Raw genomic sequence first — 20,919 nt, 5'->3', positions numbered from 1 at the left:
TTTCCCCCTGCTCAAAAGCCTCCCGCTGCAATCTGCATTCAAAGTAAAGGCACCCCCTCAAAACCAGCAGCAAGGGAGCAGCTTCCCCAGCAGCTTCCCCTGAGCCAGACCCCCCAGGGATGCAAAGAAACCATACCCAGCCTCAAGGAGGGGGCTGCCCTGATTTATACCTGCTGGGGAGCTCATCCTCCGTAACCCAGGGCTCAACCTGGCTGCTGGGGCTGGGGTTTGGGTGCCCAAATGTGTTACCCCACATCAGCTGAGCTGTCAGAGCAGCTCCCAGCTCTGCTTTCACCTGGTGCAAACCCACTGCAAACCTGGGCACTGGTGCAGTACCTGCTAAGTGCCAACAGGCACTGCCACCAGCTCAATCAGGCTGCACTTCAATCAAGAGGGAACAAGTTTAACTCAAACTCATTAATTATTCTTGCAAGTTAAGAAGGGTATCTGCACAGGGACCAGCTTTGATGTGATTGCCTTGGTTTAATTAAACCCCTGCTTGCACCCAGCTTCCCAAGTGCTCATAGAAACCTGGCTCGCATCCATTTAGCTTGTGTCTCTGATCACACAGACCCACTGAGTTATCTAACCAGTTCTCTGGCAGTGCTGGCTGTGCTCCTGGGGAGAAGAGTTTCTGCAGCCCAAACAAAATAGCTCCTTTAAAATCATCTGATGTTAAGCTAGGAGAGCTCCGCACTGTTCTCGGATTCCCGCCTGCCATGAAGGTCTCCCTGTGAGCAGCCAGTCCCTCGCACCGGGGGATGCTTGTCCTCCAGAGCATCCAGCAGCGCAGGTCCTGCCTCGAGCAGGGTTTAAAAGCACCTGATGTACCTGGGCCTGAACGGTTCTTGAGGCCAAATCAGCTGCAGAGAGGACGCAGAGGGGACATGGTGGGTGATGCGACGTGATGGGGCCCCCAGCAGCCAGCCAAAACAGCCGCTTTCTGTCCCTACAGAAACAGGCTGGAAAGCAGCAGCTTCCCCTCGCCCTCCCAGAAGGTGTGCTGGGGCCGTGCAGGCGCACAGCAGATGAAAAGGCGCTTTGAATGCCAGTGGATGAGGCCGGATCCCCCTCTGGGGAGTAAGCCGCAGATCTCGGCAGTCTACCCCGGAGGTCATGGGTAGGCAGCCAGCCCCCCCCAGCACCCATGCTGGCGTTGGGGTGGGCACGGGGTGCTGTAGATGTTCCCCTGGCTCAAATCCTGGCAGAGCTATCCTGGTGCCCACCACCACCGTGGTTACCACCAGCTCCATCCTGCCAGGCAGCAGCCGGCGGGTCCAGCTCTGCTCCCTCCTGGCCACATCCCGCAGGAAATAGGTGTATGGGAAATGCCAGTCCTGGCCCATAATGCTCAGAGATATCAGCACTGTAACTCTGTGGATTTGCTCCAGCCCCCGCTCCCACCCCAGCATCTCTCAATTAATTAATAACCCCAGATGTCATTTGCTTTTTCATGGTCGTTGAATTTGAACGGGGTAATTTACTCTCCTCCGATCAGGTCATGAAATGTTAATGTGGTTTAATGGGTGTTTTCCTAACCTCCCCTGCCCTCTCCTGCAGCTCCCCGGGCTCTGCTCTCCGCAGCCCACATCCCCGCGGGACGCGTGGGAAGGCAGTGCCACAGCCACTGCCTGCGAGCCAGGGCTGCCCGCACTGGCCGGGGCTCGTGGCCAGGGCAGCCGGGGCCGTGGCCACCGGAAGGTCCCCGTGCCACCTCCAGCCACAGTCATGGGAAAGTCCCTGTGCCATCTCCAGCCATGGCCATGGGAAGGTCCTCGTGCCACCTCCAGCCACGGTCATGGGAAGGTTCCCCTGCCACCTTCAGCCACGAGAAGGTCCCTGTGCCATCTCCAGCCATGGCCATGATGCCTCTTGGTGATGCTGAGAGGAGCCAGAGCTGGAGCAAGCCCTGAGCCACAGGAAAGGAGCACAGTCTGACTTTGGTCTCAGACACACTTTTTAATTAAATCTTTCAACAGGGGAAGACAAAAAGAATAAAATAACACTAATAATTCCAGAAGCCTGTCTGGCACAATGTTTGGTCCCTGGAGCCTTGCTCAGGAGCTGCTCACAGGAGCCCTGTGAGGCAGCAAGGCACTATCCCCGCAGCAGGGGTGGCTCCGGCCGGTGCCGAGGGTCCCAGAGCCAAGAGAGGCAACAGCTCACCATGGAAGAGCTGGACCCAGGGCTCGCTCGCGCCGTCCCATCTCCAGCGATTCGGCCCGTCTCGCAGGTCACACCATGGAGCTGCTGTCTCCCACCCTCTGCAAAAGCTGCAACAGGGACAGATCCTGATTAGCCCTAAAATCCTCCAGTGCATCCTCGGGGGGCTGCGGAGAAACCATGGTGACCTTCCCTGTCCGGTCCCAACTACGGCGATCGGGATTGATACCACCCAAGCACTGCAAACCCCCAGGGTCACATCTGCCCGGGAGAACTATGCCCAGCACCCTGCTCACCTTGCTCAGCACGGGGATGTTTGCCAGCGAGCCCAAAAACCCAAAAGCCACAGGGAAAAAACTCCTGTACCAAAACAAAAGTCTCTGTTAAGCCCCGTGCCAGAATTTTACCGGGATGGGAGCAGTGGGGGCTCTACCCAGGGCTGCAGGGCACAAGGCTCGCCCAGCTCCTGCTCTCCAGCCCGGGGCACCCGTGCCATGCTGCAGAGCTGGGTGCTGCGGGACAGACCTGAAGAGGGTGATGAAGCCATATGCCTCCAGCAGCATACCCAGAAGGGGCCACCGCATGAGGACGATAAGGACCCCCCCGAGGAAGAAGCTGGTGCCCTTCAGCTTTGGCCGCTGGAAGAAGAAGGTGAAGGTCCTCCTGAAGCCGATGATGAAGACCAAGCCAGAGAGGAAGAGGATCTGGGAGGATGAAGGGGAGCAGGTGAGAGAAGCCCTGCCCAGATGGACCCTTTGCTCCATCCTGGGCATCAGCGCCTGCTGTGGGGAGCCCCGGCCCCACCGTACTCACGTTCCCGAAGGCCAGGAGCACCGAGTCGAAGTACAAGAGCATCCCAAAAAGGATGAAGAAGAGGCCAAAGCCGACCAGTCCCACGCCAATCCCTGCGGAGGACGGGAGGAGGACTGAGGCGGGGGCTCGGGCACACAGCTCAGGTCCCACCTTGGGCTGCAGTTGCTCTCCTCAGCACCTCCCTGGCCCGTTCCCTCCCAGAAATGTGCTTTGGATTTATCTCCAAAGCTTAGAAACAGCCTGTCCACCTGCCCAAGCCTTGGGGAGACTGTCGTGTACCCCAGAAACTCCTCTGGGCTGCCAGATAAAGAATGAACCACAAAGAAAAAATAAACGGGAAGGTCATCTCCAGCATTTTTCTGAACAGTGGCACGAAGGGTGTCGGTGCAGGCAGCCGGTGGGAGAGGCTGGCGATGCTCCCAGTTGCCTCCCGTTGCTGTTCCCGACGCAGACCTGGGGCAGAGGGTGAGGGCAAGCCTGGCTCTGCAGCGCCCACGGTGCTGGTCCCCACACACAGCCCTGCCTGGTCCCTGCGTCCCAGCAGGGCTCCTACCGCAGCCCCCTGCCCCAGGACAGGGCTTGCCATTGCACCCTCTCCCTGCCCCGATGACGCCGGTCAGCAGCCTCCAGCCCTGACTCGGTGCTGCGGAGCATCCCCACGGTGCGTCCTGCTCCCACGGGGATGGGCATCGCCGCCGGGACACGGCCACCCCAGCCCGCCCGCCCGCTTACGCTGGAAGTCGGTCAGAGACACCATCTTGCCGGCGGCAGGGCTGGGCGAGGCCGGGCGAGGGCGGTCGCCCTTCCACGTGCCTCCCTGGCAGTGACCCTTGGAAAGGCCTTTAGTCCCCACGTCATCCTGCAAATCATTAACGACCGGGCAGCGCCTGCCCTGCGCCGGCAGCATCTCATTCGAGGGGGGGGGGGGATGCGGAGGCCAGGCATCGCTGCAGGGTGACATATAGAGGGGCTGGTGGCCGCGGGTCCCTGCCTGGTCCTGCCCTCCCTGCCCCAGCCTGCACGTCCTCCCTGGGAAGGGATGGCTTGGAGCAACCCCCAAAAATAGGGCGATGCACGCGGCTGTGGTGTCCCTTGGGGTGTCTGAGTGGTACCCGGGGCACCGTGAGCCCCCGGCTGGGAGGGAGCCCCACGCGGCACTGGGTGCTGCATGCACAGCTCCCCACAGCATCGTCGCCGGTGCATCGCACAGGGCAGGGACGGTCCCAGCTCACCCGCTGTGCCCCAGCCCCGCGCAAGCCCCGGCCCCTGGGGTTTGCTGCCCGGTGCAGGACCGATGGCTTGGCCAGACCTGCTGCCTGCGGCCGATGCAGGGTCCCCGTGTGGCACGTGCCACCCCCGAGCCACCCCAGAGGGACCTCTACACCCATGTCCCTCGGGAAAGCCCGCAGGGACCAGCTCCACACATTTACAAACGAGCTGCTTTTATTCTTTGGCTTTATACAAACTCGCCAGGTACAAATGCGTTTTTTATTCCTCCAAGAGGGCTGGCTGTTGAGCAGCTACAGCTAAAATGAACTCCACTGGGAAAGTGACCCCCCAAAACAGGGAGAGGGAGGAGAAGGTGCCACCAGCCCTGGAGTGAGCTATGGGCAAGGTCAGACCCTTCCTGAACGGTTGAAATGCTGTAGCCAGTCGTCCACCGCCTCTTTGGTCTAATATTAAAGTGTTATCTGAGGTCACCTCTAGACAAAAGACACTGACACCTTGGTGTTTCTTAGATACTTTTATTTCTCTAACACTAGCAAAAAAACCCAGAAAACAAATGCCTCCCTTCCCACCCTCCCCAGTGCATAAATAGATTTCCTCCCGATGCAAATCCTTTCTCGGTTACAAGTCACTGGTATATGAAGTGTTATGAAAAATAATAACCAAAATAAAATTAAGTTTTTTTTTTTAAAAAAAAAACAAACCCAAACGACCACCGGGTTCCACAATAGGACAGCCATGGAGTCCCGGTGCACTGGGCTGCGCTCACGCCTTGGGGGAGGCTCAGACCTGGCCACTGCTGCACGGCTGAGCCGGAGCTCGCCGGCAGCTCCGGGCACGCCAGGGCCAGGAGCACCGGGATGCTCCTTGTCCCCTCCGGCCCCCAGAGACAGGAGGAATTGCTGCCTGTGGGCCTGCGTGCCCCCTCAGCTCCCCAACGGGCAGCACAGCCTCTGCGTGGGCCACAGCCGTGCACCGCAGTCCCCAGCATGTCCCCGGTGGTGTCCCCGCAGCCGGTGTAAGTGGGGTCTGCCCCGGTTACACGAGCTGGGGAGCCTGCCCCGGCCGCCACGCCGCTGCGCTCAGGGACAGGGAAATAAACGCGTCATCTCTTAAAACTTACAGTCTCTTTATATTTTATTTTAAATAAATTTGATTTTAATAAAAGCAGAAAAAATATATGTACTTTAAATAGGTTTTTTTTTCTTTTTTTTTTTTTTCTCTGATAAATTGGTAAAGAATCTGCTTTTGTAACTCATTGGCAGGGCTGGTGCCAACAACCCTGCGGAGAGAGAGATTAGCACAAAACAGTACCTCCCAGAAAAGAAGAGAAAAACAAATATAGATATATATTATAAATGTATAATTTCCATAAAACATATATTAAGGCATGTAATAGCAAAATAAAGGGCCAGCTTTATGAGCTAAGAGGGCTGCGGGAGGCTCGGAGGCGGAGCGGGACTCGGGGCTCCTGGGATCCTACCAGTATTGCTAAGATGGGGTGCGCAGGGGGGGTGATGGGGATGCAGAGGGGGGAGCGCGGGGCAGGGGTCCTGGTGGGTGTCAGGATCAGGCCAGTAGGGAAATAGCTGCAGGATGAACGGTATCTAGCTCCTCGCTCCATCCGCCTTGCCCGCCCCAGCCCCATCGCGGCAGCCCTGCCAACCACACAACCTCGCGTGGGATTTCACTCTTCCAGGCAGAACCAGCTTTTTTTCCTCCCTCCAGAAAGCTAAAGAAAAGGGTAAACTGGCTACAGGAAAACCAAACAAATGGAAGGGTCTGGAGTGCAACGGCAAGGTCTTGGGGCGAGACGCGGTGCCAGATTTTCAGAGGGGCTGAGACAGAGGTGACAGCGGGACCAGGGGGGCCAGCTGGGGCACTGCTCCCCACGCCGAGGATGAGCCCTGCTGCTACCACCTGGCCCCAAGCCCCTTCCCCTTCTTGTCACCGTTCCCATCCACCACAGAGGGATCCCTGCCGAGCCCGCGGCTTCGCCGTCCCACCTCGCACCCCAGCTCCCCGCACCGCTCCGCTGCTCCTGTGCAACGTCCCCATCCCTGCCCAGACCTCCTGCTCCGTGCCAGTGGTGCACCAGTGCCCCGGGCAGCCCTCATACCACCCCGATCCTGAGCACACTGCTCCCCTGGGTACCTCTGTGTCCTCCCCCCAGTCCCATCTCCATCCGCCCTGTCCCCAACACAGCTCCTTCTTCCCTCCTGCTGAGCCACCAGTGCGAGGAGTGATGGGACAGGCCAGGCTCTGCCTGCCACTACTCCCAGCCAGATGGATACTGAAAGCAGGTTCAGGGCACAGGGAGGGGAACAGGCGCCCGAGGAGCAGAGATGGAGCATCCAGGTCCAGCGTAAGGTGGAAGCGCCATCCATGGTGGGGACTGGCCGGTCTCCACCCAGAAGAGCCCCTTCGCAGACCTTTTGGAGAGCAACGCATCAGCACAGGGAGTCCTACGCTCCCCTAGGGCTGCCCCGGCAAGGAGACGGCCGCTGTGCCGAGGGCTGCTGCTGCAGATGCCCCTGCCCGGCCATCCACGCAAGCCTGACTTCCAGGACACCGCCGATCTGTCCCTGTGCCAGCTGGCAGCCCGGGGGCTCCTCGGGGACCATGCTCCAGTGGACAACCTCCTGGCACCCGCACATCTCCTCCGGGACGGGGCAGAGCAGCTGGTGCTGTTGGTGACGTATCTCCCCGCTCGGCTGTGCCGGGTGGTCTCGCCGTCGGTGGGAGGGAAGGGGGTCCGGGAGAACCGAAAACGATGGCGAGAGGTTCGGTGTCATGTCGGGGTGTTAAAATGTGGCCCCGTGGAACTTGATGGCGCCGGCAGCAGCCAGGGCTTGAGCTGGAGGGAGAGGAGAGTGGGGCTGCGCTACGTGTGGGGCGGCCAGTGGTGGGGCAGCCCCTGTGCGCACCCCACAGACCCCTCCTCGGAGGAAAACCTAGCGCAGATTCAGCTCTATGCCCCCAGCTGCCTGGGGGGGACCTCCAACCGAGCAGGGGGACGCTGCGTCCCCCCCAGTTTGCAGCCACGAATGCGGACATGCCAGGGCAGGCGTCCCCCAGAGCCTGGCCTCGAGACCACCCCCCCCTTTTGCTCCGTGCGTGGGTCCCCCTGCCCACAGCAGCCTGCTGAGCCCCCCTGCCCACACTGGGGTCCCTGGCTGACCCTGCCCAGCGGCTTCGCCTTGGAGGACACTTGCGCTTGGTCCATGAGAGGAGACGGGACTGACGTGGCTCGGGAGACGTTAGCTGGAGCAAGCAGCGATGGACAGACGCCGGGTGCAGAAGAGGCACCCCCCACCCGGCCCCCCGGGATGGAGAGAGGATGGGATGAAGTACGAGAGAAGAGGTGCTTACTTCATGGCTCAGACACGCATAAAATGGCTGTTGTCGGCGACCCGGGATGTTTCAGACGAGAGGGGGTTGGTCGGTGGAGTCGGGGAGGCTGGGGAGGTGGGAGGGCTTGGGGTAGCGCATTGAGCTGGAAACAAGAAATGGGAGAAGGGCGTGAAGAACACAAGCTGCCGGCAGCGGCGAGGGGAAGGTGACCCAGCAAGAGGTTAGCGGAGGGGAGGAAACTGAGAGGAAGGAAGGGGGGAAGCAAGCATGGTCAGGACAAACAGCCACAGCGGCGCCCGGCCGCGGCACGCACACGTGAGCTCCCCGCAGGGCTCCTCATGGACAAGGCACGGCGTGCCACCACGCTCGCTCAGGCACGGCGTGCCACCGTTGCGCTGCGTGGCCAGGCGCTCCCATCCTGCAGCCTTGCAAACGCTTCTGACAAGGTGCCGAAACCTGAGCCCGGCCGAAGCAGCTGCTCCATCCCATGATGCTCTCTGCGCTGCCACAGGGGAAGGCAGCCCCAGGCACCGCAGGCAGGGCCCCGGCAGCTGCCGGCATCACTGGGCTAGCCGTCCCACCGCACAGGGATGCCCTGCGCCAGGACCGACGCGGCCCGCTTTCCTGCCCGTATCGGCCCCTCGCTCTTGCTGCCTGTCCAGCCCATCAGCTGGTCCTGCATCCAACCTGCCCCATCTGCCCTGCCCTCACCGCTCCTGCCCGCTCGGCATGTAACGCTACCTGTGGTCCGCTCTCCCGCGGGGCTGGCAGGCTCCGACCCTCCGTGTCCCCCCGTGCCTTACCTGAGAGCATGCGGCCCCGGCGGGAGGCCTCGGTAGCCAGCGTGCACGAGATCTCTATCCTCTTCTCCTGCTCCTGCAGCTGGGTCTCAGGGTCCTGGGGGGCATCCACCTCCCCCTCACCCAGGGGGATGACATTCTGCAGGCTGCACAGAACACCCGGCATCAGCACCCATGCCTGGCCCCAGCGGGACAGACCCTGCGGGGATGGCCAGGGAAGGGGTGCAGGTGGGTGGCAGGGTGCACTCCAGGACGGCCGGTGTGGGCACAGGCACAGCAGCCTCACCTGGATTTGGCAATGAGGGTCTTGATCCTTTCCACCTTCTTCTGCTTCTCCTTCATCTCCTCAGGGCTGAGTGGTGTGTCGGGCTCCAGTTCGACGTACCGCTCAGGGATGATGACTTTGTCCGGCGTGGAGAGCTGGGCACAGTGGCAAGGGCTGAGCCTAGTGCCAGTGCTGGGAACCCGTCCCCGCTCCAGCACCCACCTGCCCCACTTGCCCCCAGCTCCCAGCACCCGCCTGGGCAAGGGCAGCCCCTGGCCGGGCACAGCCAGTGGCTCCAGGATCCTGACCGACGCAGGAGGATGGATCGACCCCCCGGAGCAGGGTGTGGAGGGAGGGATGCCCCGTGCCCAGGCTGCCAGCTCCCCCAGGACAGCCTGTCCTCACCTCCTTGTTGATGTCCACGTCATAGTGCTGCGGCTCCAGCTCCATCTTGCGCAGCCGGGCGATCTCCTCCTGGGGCGTCTCGTAGACCTTGCCGGGGTCGTCGGAGCGCAGCGCTGCCTCCAGGTCGGAGATGTCCACCTCATGGATGCTGCGGTGCCGGCGCACCTGCGAGGGACCCCAGCCCTGCTGAGCCCACCCGGGATGATACACAGTCTCCTGCCCCAGCACCCACCCCCTTCCCCAGCCCCCAGCGTCCCCTCTGCTCTGTCAGAGACTTCAGGCGCTCTGCAAAGGCCGGTTTGCCCCAGCCCCACAGCCGGTGCAGGGACTCACCACCTTGTAGGAGGCGGGTGCCTTTGTGCCAGGGGTGTCGGGCTGCTGGCTGCCAGGGAGCTGCAGGCTGCGCCGCTTCTCCTTCATTGAGCCGCTCTGGTGGCGCTTCATGCGGTCGATCTGCTCCTCCACGCTCATCTTCACCTTCGTCTCGTTGGCGAACACAGCGCTCTTCGGTCTCTCCTGGGGAGAGCCCAGCCCCACGGTCACGCACCCCTGCCGCATCTGGCCCCATCCACCCAGTGCCACAACCCTCTGGAATGGGGCTGCTCAGCCCATTCCCAGGGTGGGGGGGAAGGCACTGAAATAGCCCGGGGGGTCCCGAGGAGCTGGATGCTGAGATGTGGAGCCATGCAGGGACGGGCTCCCCTATGCGCTGCCCCAGCCCTGCAGGCTGTGATACAGCCCCCACCTTGCTAGCCCAGCCCCCAGCCCCACCACCCCGGCCCCCAGCCCCTCGATGCAAGCCCTACCCGAGAGCTGAGCCCGTTGGCCATGCCGCCGGTGCTCCTCCTTGGCACACCAGCCACAGGCACCACCTCCTCCTCTGCCGGAGACTTGGTCCTGGGGGGGACGATGCCCACTGCGGAGTAAACCGAAACGCCAGGCTGAACCCCCCCAGGGAGCAAGGGCAGGGTCCCAGCAAGACGCCGGGTGCTCCTGGCAAGCACGGGGAGCCCGCTGGAGCAGGACCCGCCGACCCTGGTGCCGTACCCTTGTTGAGAGCCGCTTGCTTCTCTGCCTCCTGCTCCTGCCGGCTCTGCGGGAGCCCCTCGGCAGGGGGCCCAGGGGCGGCTGGTCGCTGCGCCTCTTTCTTGCTCTGCTCGAAGCTCAGCTTGGGCTGCGGGGGAAAGCAGGTCCCTGGTGAGACCCTGTCCTGCCTGGGGGCCATGCTCTGCCTGGGGACAGACCCGCTGCTCTCCGCAGCCACGGGGTGACATACAGCCCGCAGACACACTCCTGGGAGGGGACGGAAACACAGACACCAGCCAGGCGGTACCAGTGCACCCCGAAAGTGCAGGGAGAGGGGCTGGCAGGGCTCTGCAACTCTCGCTCCCGCTATGCCCCAGCCCATCGAGGCTGGGCACCGATCACTGTCCCTGTAGGACAGGCTCCTGCATGGAAAAAACTTCCTGCAGGGATGACGATCCTGCCACAACTCGGAGGTGGCACTCCAGGACAGGGACACCCTGGCTCTGTGCCGAGCTCCAGCAAGATGCCCGTGCCTGCGGGAGGGGACAGGTTCCCATGGGGGCAGAAGTCAGGGCAGACACTGTGCAGCAGCGGAGAGCGAGCAAAGGGCCATTTTTGGGGTCCTTCCCTTCCTGCATCCCCTGGGCACAGCCTGCCCAGGGCCTGGGCACTGGTGCAATGGTGCTGGTACAATGGAGGGGTACGGCAACAAGCTGAGAAGCCCAACGTGCCCCCCTCAACTGCCCTGTGCTCTTCATGGAGGTCATGCATCCCGACACCCTTTACACCCCGTGGATCAGCATGCAGCCACGACTGTGCTACCCTGCAGCTGCACAGCTGCTGGAGGTGCCACTTGCAGTGGTGTCCATTACCCTTCCCAACTCAGCACGGCTGCTGCTTTGCGGTGCCAGCCCCCACATGCACGCATCCTGACCCCCCCGGCTGCAAGGATGCTTGTGTCTCCTGGTGTCCAAACCTGGCCCCTTCCCCTGGTGGAAGCACGGTCGAGGCATTACCAGGAATTCCCAAATCCGGGTTTGCCCTGGGTGGGCAGGAGTTGGGGGGGTCACCCCCATCGGCAGAGCTTGCCAGTACTACACGGCGGGGAGCGGCACCATGGAAGGACAGCAAGAGAGGTGAGGGCAGAAGAAAGCAGAGGGGCTGACACCGGGGGCTGCAGCAGTTTCGGGGGCTGCCCAGGAGGAGCCAGTCCCTGCCCTGAGTGAGCGCAGTGGGTGCTGCGCGTGGGTGCAGGGAACCTGGTGGGGACAGGAGGGCCACAGCGAGGCTGCCGGGGGAATACTGCCCGTTGCTCCCCTTAGAGAAGGCAGGTACCAACCACGTCCTGCTGTCCCCTAGCCAAGTGCCACCTCCATGCTGTCCCTGTTCCCCCTGTGAGGGCAGAGGGTGGGCAGCCCCATCGCCCATCTCATCCCAGCCCCTGCCAGCTGATGTCTCAGGGAGGAAGAGGACGGGGCCGCTGCTGCCGGGCTGCTCTGGAGAGGTTTCGGTACCTGTCCCCTCTTCGCCTCGCCGCCTTGCTGCCAGGAAGGGGAGGTGGGGTACGGCCAGAGGCGGCTCTCACCGGGGAGCGGAGGAACGGTCGGAGGAGACTCCAGGGGTACGTAGGATTTGGGGAGGGGAGGTCGAGGCGGGCCTGGTTCCTGGGGTGGAGAGGAGCGTGAGGCATGAAAGCAGAGACACTGAGAGCCGGGAAGGAAGAGAGAGTTAGAGAAAGATCGAGACAACACACAGTGGAAGCGTTGAGCCAAGGAAAGGAGGAGGGAGAGCAGCCGGCCGCTGCTCCGGGGGCCCCACGGTCTCCATGTCCACATGCAGAGGGGGCAGCGCTTCCCACCTCCTGCGCTGCCCTTACTGCTGCACGTCCCCCCAGGGCAGCGGGGCCAGGCAGGGCTCGGGGGCTGCCCAAGCGAGGGGCTCCCAAGCTTGGGGCTGGCAGCCCCCAGGAGACATTGGCATCGCCTCTGCGCAGCCAGGTGGGGTTGGGAGTCCCCAAATGCCACCCTAAACTTCACGTTGACGAAGGTGAGACCACCACTGCTGGACCCCGAGCAAGGGCAGCAAGAGGGGACTGTGGTGGCAGCAGGAGCTGGTCCTGAAGCCAAAGGCTGGGGCTGAGCAACTCTCAGCCTTCAGGGCCGCTTGATGCAGGAGCCCAAAGACTGCAAAGCCCAGCCGCAGCCCCCGCAAGGACCGTGGACCCAGATGTCACCGGGGGACACCACAGCCCATGCACGTGGCCAAAATGGTGTCCCCAGGCAGAGCCACAAGGAAACCCAACCGCACTCTGTGCCTGGTGCCCACCCGTCCACCGAGAGCGAGGGCTCGGGCCAGCCTGCAAGTCAGGCTGGGGACGTGATGGTGGCAAATGGCTCCCTAGGGACGCCCCGGCTCACTCACCTCGCCAGGTCCTGGCTTGGTGGGCGAGCCCTGGGAGCCGGAGACGAGGGAGAAGGGGCTGAGGGGGCTTGTGAGGCTGGCCGAGCTCAGGGGGCTGGCGGGGCTGTTGGAGCTGTATGTCCCCGAGGGGCCAATGGCCACTGTGGAGAAAAGCAGAAATAAGTGCATGCACCAGGGCCTCCATCTCCCCAAGCGGGTGCTGCCGCCTGCCTCGTGGCAGCACAGGCACCAGGGATGCCCCAAGCTGTGGGCACGCTGGGGTTTGTGCTGTGCAAGGGCTGGGACGGACCCTGCTCACCTCTGTGCTTGGCAGTGTCCGTGCCACGGGACGGGTTGTTCTTCCTCAGCCCCTCCATCACGTCCTGGATCCGCCAGATCTCCTTCTGGATCTGCCGGTTGAGCATTTCGTTCTGGAGGGGAGAAAAGGCAGCAGTCAGAGTGGCTCCCACTGCTGCCAGCCCCGCTGCACCCCAGCCCCGCTGCACCCCAGCCCCGAGCCGAGCCGTGGGACCCGTGGGCGTTCAGCTGAGGCAGACACAGCCTGGGCGGTGGGTCTGAGCCATCACACCCACGACTCGTGTCCTGCCAGGAGCCATTTCTCGGCTCCCCCAGGCACCTGCTGCAGGCTGCAGGGAGCTGACGGAGCCCCAGCAGCACGGGGAGCGCTGGGCTGCAGCCGCTCGATGGCACCCAGGTGCCCACGGTTCCTCAGCCCCTCTGCCTTTGCCTGTGGCCAAAGCCGGACACCGAGGGCTGAGCATGGAGCAGCCACTTGCAAACCGGTTCTTTGCGGGGAGCGGATGGCTGAAGGAACCAGGGGGTTCCCACCTCCACGGGGATGGTGGGGAGACCCCCAGGGATGGCAGGGGGACCCTGGGGCCGGCAGGGTCCCACTCACCTGGATGTCCAGGTTCAGCTGCTCCCAGAGGTCGTCGTGCAGGGCAGACACCTCGCTCTCCAGGCTCTCGTACTCGGCAGTGCTATTTGCCAAGGCCTGGTGGGGAAAAGGTGGGTGTGTTAGGGGGTCTTTGGCAGGTTTCCCCCCCGGCTGGCAGCAGCCGTGGCCAGCGCAGCGTGGGAGCACCTGGGAAAGCATGAGGACGCTGCACCCAACACAACCCACCCCGAGCCATGGAGTGGCAGTGGGGCGGGTACCAGCTCTGCCGTGCCCCAGCCAGGCTGTGCCCGTGGGAGTGCCTGGTGCCGACGGCACGCCGGGCACAGCAGTGCGGGGGAGCCAGAGACGGAAGCAGGAGCTGAGATGGCTCCGGGTACATGTGCCAGCTTGGCACCACGAGGGTTAATTTGCTTTGTCCCCAGTGAGGGACTTTGGCTCATCTGGGACCCCAGCCAGCCAGCCGAGGGGATTTCCCTTCTGGATTTTTTACACAAGAAGGAAGAAAAGGGATCGTGGCGGGTGGGGGAGACAGTCCCGGCGGCTGCTCGGGGCTGGTGGGACAGGGACCGCAGCGGAGGGGGAGCCGGTTACCGTGCTGGCCTGCGACAGCTCCACGCGGATGTTGATAAGCTGGTTCTGGAGCGATTCCTTCTTGTGCAGCAGCTTCTCTGGGTAGGCGGGCTGGCTCCCAAACATCTCCAGCTCCTGGTGTGTCCCCATCAGGGCACTCTCCAGGCTCTCCTGGGGGGGGACAGGAGGGAGATGCAGCCGTGAGAGCCCGGCTGGTGCAGGAGCTGCAGTCCCTCTCCTTAACAGGCCATTAACACGGCGAGTCCTGGGACCACGGCATGGCCAGGGCATCTCCAGCTCAGAAACACCCCTGCTGAGCTGTGCCCAAGACAGCAGGACATGTCGCTTCCTCGCCACGAAGGTGCTGCCTGGGCACAGCCATGGCCATGCAGCCAGGTTCGTCCCCGGACGGCCGCTTGAGCTGCCCCACCACGTACCTTCTCTGCTCGGAGCTGCTGCACCAGCCTCTCCTGCTCCCGCAGCACCTTGTTCTGCTCACAGAGCTTCCCCAGCAGCTTCTGTCCCCGGGAGGGAAAGAGAAAGGGAGGAGAGGATGAGAGCCCAGCGATGGGGTGCGCAGGGTGCACCCGTGCAAACGGCTCTGTGCTCAGCCAGGAGAGATGGGATGCAGCCGGGACATGGCCCACAGGGTTGGTTTGATGGGACAACACGTGGTCCTGGGGAGGGTTTCCAGCCCGCTGCTCTCATTGCAGGGACCTCAGCCCCGGCCAGGGTGACACGGGCCAAATCTGGACATGGGGCAAGACCAATCAGCTAAGCTCAGTGGAGGATTTAGTCCCTGAGCAGCACACACCACACTTGGGGCAGCACCAGGTCCCACCCCGGCTGTGCAGGAGCACTTGGCACAACTCTCTCTATGGAGATAGCAGACCTGCTGTGGGGGACAGGGACAACAGCACGGGGCAGAGGGGGGACACGCAGGATGGACGTTTGCTCTTACGTCGGTGTCTTGCTCGCTTATCTTGTAGGCGTGCAGTGTCTCCCTGTAGGCGTCCGGGAAGGGCGTCACCTGCAAGCAGAGTGTGGGGTAAGCCCGACTCCGGGAGCCCCTGGGGAAGGTGAGGCAGCTCCCAGCCCCTCTCCCCCAGCCCCGTGAGCAGGGAAAGAGAGGCGAGAGCCGAGTCTCTGGAGGCAGCGGGTGCTCCCCGCAGCCGGCACGGCTGGGCAGGCACCAGCATCGGTCGGGAGGCAGCAGGTGCTGCAGGTAGAGTGGGATGTTGGTGCTGGAGCTCTCGCCCTGGCCCTGCCCAGTGGCTCGGATGAAGGCACAACCTCCCTCCCCATTCCCAGCCCCGGTGCCCATTGGAGTCATGGGAATTAGCCGGAGACAACCTCTCCGCAGGACGCCAAGAGCTGAGTTAAAGAGATGCCTCGTGAATCATTAACTGCCTGGCATATAACAGCCACCATCTTACAGGCAGGGAAACAAAGGCAGAAAGATTAAGCCGTAATCCCACTTAGCAGAGTGGAAACACCTATAAATCAGCAGCTGCACCAGGGCCTGTTTACCATCCGGCTTCTCTGTGAGTCATTTTCCTTTCCTGGAAATCTAAATTACTAATGGGACCTCAACAATTAAATGCCTCCAAGATCTCAAGATGAAAGGCATAAGATAGGAAGAAGGGGATCATTATTGCTAGAAAGCAGGACGCTACTTTAGAGCCATTTAAAACCATAGGAGAATGCAAATAGACCTGAACCTGGGAAATGCCCAGCGCGGCTGGAGGCAGAGCCTGGCGGATGGGGATGCTGCTGCCTCCAGGCAGGGAGCCTGGCCAGAGGGAGCATCTCAGCAGCTCCAGCTTCGCCCTCCAGCATGTCCCTGCTCCCTGCGCACAGCAGATAGGAACAGGCACCTTCCCTTCATCGGAAAACCCCAGCGATCGCCCGGTCGCTGCACGCTCGCACAGCCAGGAGATGCCCTGGGCAGCATGGCGGGGCCCCACGACCCCTCTGCCCAGGGCTGGCAGCACGATGGGCTGCGGATCGCAGTGACCCGGAGACACGTTCCCAGGTGACGGGACCTGCCTGCGCTTGGAGCTGCAGCCCAACATCAGCAGGGACATCCCGATGCTTTTGCAGCCTCTCTGGGCAGGGGAACTGAAAAGTGCAGAGCCTTGGGAGGTAAAAGGCTGTTTCGTCTCCCTGTTAGGGGAGTTATTGCTTTGGTTTAAGAGCCTTGGGCTGGATTCCTGTCTTTAAGTCATCCCACACCTTCTCCTTGCCTCATCAACACATGACAGCAAACAGACAGTGAGCAAAGCACCTGAGTCCAGCCCAAACGAGGATGACTTCAAGACCGCTGTGTCCCCCACCTTGTGCCCTCAGCACAAGGATTTACTGAGTTTTAATGGCTCATGGATGGACTAGCAAAGCCTGTGATGGACTAGCAGGTCCCCGAGAGCGTGATGTGCCAGAGCCGCATGGATGCTGGAGTCTGCATGAGTGGAAATGGCAGAAGGTGACCTCGGGGATGGAGCGTGGGGCGGCTGGCGTGGCTGCCATGCACGAGCCATGCACGGCCCGGCGGCCGGAGGCTTACTTGCATGTAGAGCTGAGCCCTAGGGGAGGAGGTCTCCACCATCCTGTTCACCATACTGATCAGGGTTTCGCTCTCGCTCATCTGCGGCAGACAGGGAAGGAAAGTTCAGAGGTCAGCAGAGATGTGCTCGTGTGCTGTGGTGCTCAGGTGCCATCGGAGCAGCGGGATGGCTCAGTCCAGGAGCCCTCGGGGCATCGGGCTGCAAGATGCCACCTCCAAGAGATGTCCCAGGGGCTCAAGCCACAAGGGGACGGCTGCCCCAGGCTGCTGCTGCTCCATTTTGTGCAGTCAAGAGCGTCCTGGGCTGGTTGCATGCCCTGAAAACTTTGTTGTGGGGAAAACACAGATAAAACCGAGCCAGCTCCGAGCTGGGTGGCAGCAAACTGCACACACAGACACAAGCTCGCACAGAGACACCCATGGCTGCAACACACAGTGTGGTCCCAGCAGACAGACAGACAGGCCCCACTCCTCGTGCTGACAAACGGCACGGTGGCCTGCCCTCGCGGCAGAGCCGGCCCCGCTCAAGGCGCAGACGAGCTCCAGGCATAGGGGAAGGTGACTGAAGTCTGGCGTTGGGGACAGCAGCGTCCCCCTCTCCAGTCCAGCAGCCTCAAGCAGCAGAACCGGGTGGGAACAGGGTGCTCCTGTGGAGATGGCACATAATGGCCGTGCTACCAGGCAGGGCAAGGATGCGACGGTGTTCGGCATACCTATACCTCCCCAGAGCTGCAGCCGGCTGGCAGTGCTGCCCCGGGCTGTGCCGAGCCCTCCAGGGGAGCGGGGAAGACCCCAACCCCAGGGGCCATTCACACCCGAAGGGTTTTGCTGCTCTCACTGCACTGCTGCCGGGGCGCGCAGCCAGCAACAGCCGCAGGGTCCCTCGGTACTGTGCGGCGGAGCTGCTCAAACCAGCAGCACCGGAGCTTCACGGCTGCCTTTGCCTGCAGAAGCGCTGCAGGAGCCCGCAGCCCAGAGCGGACGATACAAGGGAAGCCCCTCGTGCCCTGTGGCCACGACCCTCGAGGTCCAAGGGGTGACGGCAGTTTAAGCACAAACCAGGGACCAAACACTGACTGGGGGCAGGTCAGTAAGGTGAGGTGCAGCAGAGGGAGCCGTCCCCACGACTGGACAAACAAGGAGAGAGAAAATAAAGCAGCAAGCTGTTTGAAAAGAGATACTTGACAGCATCGCTCCGAATTAGTCTCTCCAGAGGTCAGCAGGAGAGGAGGAGGAGATGCAAAGCCTTTTTTGGGAGTGTTTTAAAGAGCCTTGGAGAGTGAGCATTGCTGCCAATGGCTGTGAAATAATCCAGAGAGCTTTTATTGCAGCGAGTGCTCCTGCCTGTCCTTGGCTTTGCTCCAAGGCAGACACAGATCTTGGCGATTACTGCACCGATGGAGATTTGCAGACTAATGAGATCGTCTCTGGAGCAGCTCCCTTAGTGCAAGCCTGGCTTTTGCAGGCAAGCGCCTGGGCTGCAGCACTGGCTGACACCTCCTCTCCCTGGCTTTGACTTCAGCCGGTGCCTGCGGTTTCCACCCCATCAGTCCCAGGGGTCTCTCCCAGCCGGATTGCGCCCACCCCGCTCCTGGGATGAAGTCAGTTCACAGCTTTCCTCCAAACACGCCCTGCCACGCAAAAACCTGGGAGCTGCTGCTTTGGTATCGGTCCCAGCGGATGCCTCACCCCAGCCCTGCATCAAGCCTCTCACCTTCAAGGAGGAACAGGGCCAGCACGTCACCGAAACTACCTTGTACCCGTCCAGCTCCCAACAGCTCGCCCGGCCGCTCCCCCGCATGGGGGGCACCAGCCCCAGGACTCCTGCAGCAGCCCGGCTCGCACCGATGCCAGAGGCACTGCTGGGTGTAGGGACACGCCGTCCCGCATGGCCACGCTGGTACCGTGCACCAGTGACCCGCACTGCCCCGAGCCAGCGCGGTGCAGACCGACCTGGGCAGGGTTTCAGAGCTGGCTGCCTCCCCTGCACCCCGGGAGCAGCTCCCCGAGGCCCTGGGCACGTGGGAAGCTGCCCCGGCTCCCCCCAAGACCCCCCACCAGCTCCAGCACACCACACAGAAGGCACTGTCAGGGGGGATTTTTCTGCCAAGCAATGAGCGACCCTACAGACGGGAAGGATGGAAGAAGCAAACCAAAGACAACTCGTGCTGCTTTAATGCCAAGAAGGGCGAGGATGGATGTTAGGGGAAGAGATGCTGCGCTGGGAGGGAAGCGGACACCGCTGGGGACAGGGCACATGAGGATGTAAGCAGCGTGAGGCTTGCAGCCAGCTCTGCCTACCTGCTGGTCCAAATACTCTAGGTTTCTTTGCAACTGAAGGTCTAAAAGTTCATCCTACCAGGAGCCAGCAGGCATGCGGCAAGAAACGAACACACAAAACATATAAAAGAAGAAGCAAAGCGGTTAGGTGAAGGCTACGGAAATGCGAAGACCTCTCGGCCGGGGAAGCGAGGCACTTCCCTGGCACACAACTGGGAGACCTGCCGTGGCTGTGCCCTGTGGGAGACCCGCTCTCCTCCCGGCTCTCCCTCCCGGCTAATGGTGCCTCGGAAGAGGCACGGCCCTTTCCCTGCGTCTCCGGCTAGCGAGGATGGATGGCAGCATGGGTAGCTTATGGTAACTCGTGCTTCTCCCTCCTCCAATGACCGGTCCTGCCCTGTGGTTTTGGGACCGCACTCTGCGGGGGGACTTCCCGGTCTCACCCCGCCAGCTCCAACCCCTCAGCGCTCCGAGGGGAAACACAACGCAGGAAAAAGCAGCAGCTGTAGCCAGAGGTGAGGAAGCAAGAGGGGGAGAGGTGCAGGGTGTTTGCCAGCCTCAGCCCCGTCCTTGCCGGGGACCGCCCTGGGGGTGACGAGCCCACCCCAGAATCGCAGGGCGTGCGGGGGTCCAAGGGTGTCCCACTGCCCCCGCGACCTGGGGCCTGCAGGGCAGGGACTGGGGTCCTTTCCACAAGGATTTCCTTCGGGCACAGCCAGGAGGGACCAGAGACACCAATAAAAGGACCTGTGGTCCCGACCTGCCCCAGAGCAGCCCAGCTCTGACCCAAAAAGCTGGAGCGGAGTGGTTCCTCCTCGGCTGTCTGAGCAAGGAGCCCCCGAGCTGGCCCACCTCCCCGGAGGCTCTGCACACCCCGGTCCGCCAGCAGCGTACGTACCATTTTATCATGGACGGTGGGGGATGCCGGGTAGTGGTACGGATACATTCCCGCAGGGACGGGCCGTCTGTCACCCAGATAGTCATACTGAGAAGAGAGGAGACCCCCCCCACCCCAAAACCAGAGACACGTGAGAGGTGTGTGAGAGGCCAGAAAGCACGTGCAAGGGCAGACCCCGGCCCTGCAGCAGGGTCAGGCCTGGCTTCGGGGCACGCAGCAGCGAGACAGGGACACCAGTGCTCCCTGCTCCGGAGCACATCACTTGTGGTGGCCCTGAGCACCCCCAGGCTCCCATCCCATCCCCTCCTGCCCCATCTCTCCAGGCTTGCAGCAGCGCAGGAGCAGCCAGGAGGGAACAACCGCAACCTGGGCAGCTTTGCAGGATGGCAAGGAGGGACCTAAAGCCATCAGCTGCTGCAAGCCACAGCCTTGGTGGCATTTTGAGGCCAGGCTGTGCATGCAGAGGTGACAAGCCGTGCCGCAGCACCCCTGCCCTGACGTCCCCAGTGAGAGTCCCCCTCCAACCCTGTGTGCCCCAAACTGCCGATGAGCACTTACCTTTGGAGAACTGATGGATCGCCTCATCATGAAGGTGGTGGGGTCGGCATAAATCTCCTCTCCCCGGGGTGGCAGCCGCTCAAAGCGGGCGCTGGGCGAGCGGACCGGGGAGTACACCCGTGCCCGGCTGTAGGAACCCTGGCTGGGCGAGCGGGGCACGGAGCGGGAGCGGGGCTGCAGTGACATCCGTCGCAGAGAGCCTGAGGCTGCATCCACCTCCTCCAAGTAGGTCGGCTGCCTCCCAGGACCGGGCAGCCAGAGCGGGACGTCTTGCCGGCCGAAACCAGGGTGCTCCTTCCAGTCGCGGAGCTGGTAGGTGCCCCCGTTGCGGAAGGAGTGCCGCTTGTCCTCCAGCACCCAGGGCGGGCTCACCCGCTCGTAGGAGGGCATGGAGCAGATGCTGTCGGGGCGCACCCCAGGCGGGTAGTACTGGTAGTCCTCGGGGTACTGGGGTGAGTAGGGGGAATAGTAGTCGGGCACCCGGCGAGACACGGGGTAAAACCTGGTGGGGCTGGAGGCGGGAAGAGAGCCGTGAGAGCCGGGCTGGCAGCCAGGCGGTGCCCGGCCCGTCGCTCCACGGCTGGGGGTCCCGGTGGGCAAGGACAGTCTTAGAGCAGGCAGCTCCAACACCAGCATCCAGAAAGCTGGCTGGCTGGCTGGCATCTCTCCTCCCAGGGA

At 62.4% G+C, this 20,919-nt stretch overlaps 2 protein-coding genes across 14 annotated transcripts in view; both read right to left on the bottom strand.

The window, feature by feature from the left end:
* Positions 1-1,947: 1,947 nt before the first annotated feature.
* On the bottom strand, positions 1,948-3,761 carry GOLT1A (golgi transport 1A). Its single transcript, XM_076357984.1, has 5 exons — positions 3,709-3,761; positions 2,977-3,068; positions 2,689-2,867; positions 2,460-2,523; positions 1,948-2,273 (listed from the first exon to the last, which is right to left on the bottom strand). Exons 1-5 carry the CDS (start codon positions 3,731-3,733, stop codon positions 2,235-2,237), a joined length of 399 nt encoding a protein of 132 aa, XP_076214099.1. The 5' UTR covers positions 3,734-3,761; the 3' UTR covers positions 1,948-2,234.
* A 944-nt stretch (positions 3,762-4,705) lies between these two features.
* Positions 4,706-20,919, bottom strand: part of PLEKHA6 (pleckstrin homology domain containing A6) — a 48,406-nt gene continuing 32,192 nt past the window's right edge. For 7 of the 13 annotated variants that reach the window (XM_076357918.1, XM_076357922.1, XM_076357917.1 and 4 more), the window contains 19 exons: positions 20,242-20,752; positions 19,684-19,770; positions 18,807-18,860; positions 16,506-16,586; positions 14,904-14,972; positions 14,380-14,460; positions 13,964-14,113; positions 13,373-13,468; positions 12,773-12,884; positions 12,475-12,614; positions 11,568-11,717; positions 10,075-10,201; positions 9,834-9,943; positions 9,361-9,543; positions 9,028-9,192; positions 8,644-8,777; positions 8,361-8,503; positions 7,576-7,699; positions 6,994-7,060 (listed from right to left, as the gene is read on the bottom strand). In XM_076357918.1, coding sequence (XP_076214033.1) covers positions 7,584-7,699; positions 8,361-8,503; positions 8,644-8,777; positions 9,028-9,192; positions 9,361-9,543; positions 9,834-9,943; positions 10,075-10,201; positions 11,568-11,717; positions 12,475-12,614; positions 12,773-12,884; positions 13,373-13,468; positions 13,964-14,113; positions 14,380-14,460; positions 14,904-14,972; positions 16,506-16,586; positions 18,807-18,860; positions 19,684-19,770; positions 20,242-20,752 — 2,509 coding nt within the window. In that variant the 3' untranslated portion in view covers positions 6,994-7,060; positions 7,576-7,583. Of the gene's footprint in view, positions 7,061-7,575; positions 7,700-8,360; positions 8,504-8,643; positions 8,778-9,027; positions 9,193-9,360; positions 9,544-9,833; positions 9,944-10,074; positions 10,202-11,567; positions 11,718-12,474; positions 12,615-12,772; positions 12,885-13,372; positions 13,469-13,963; positions 14,114-14,379; positions 14,461-14,903; positions 14,973-16,505; positions 16,587-18,806; positions 18,861-19,683; positions 19,771-20,241; positions 20,753-20,919 lie in introns of all 13 variants that reach the window. The other 6 variants (XM_076357916.1, XM_076357924.1, XM_076357914.1 and 3 more) reach the window with 5 other exon arrangements.

Source organism: Aptenodytes patagonicus, chromosome 22 (assembly GCF_965638725.1).
Source record: "Aptenodytes patagonicus chromosome 22, bAptPat1.pri.cur, whole genome shotgun sequence".
Taxonomy (NCBI): Eukaryota; Metazoa; Chordata; class Aves; order Sphenisciformes; family Spheniscidae; genus Aptenodytes; species Aptenodytes patagonicus.
The sequence above is the reverse complement of the archived record's forward strand: the minus strand, read 5'-3'. Positions and strand labels throughout refer to the sequence as shown.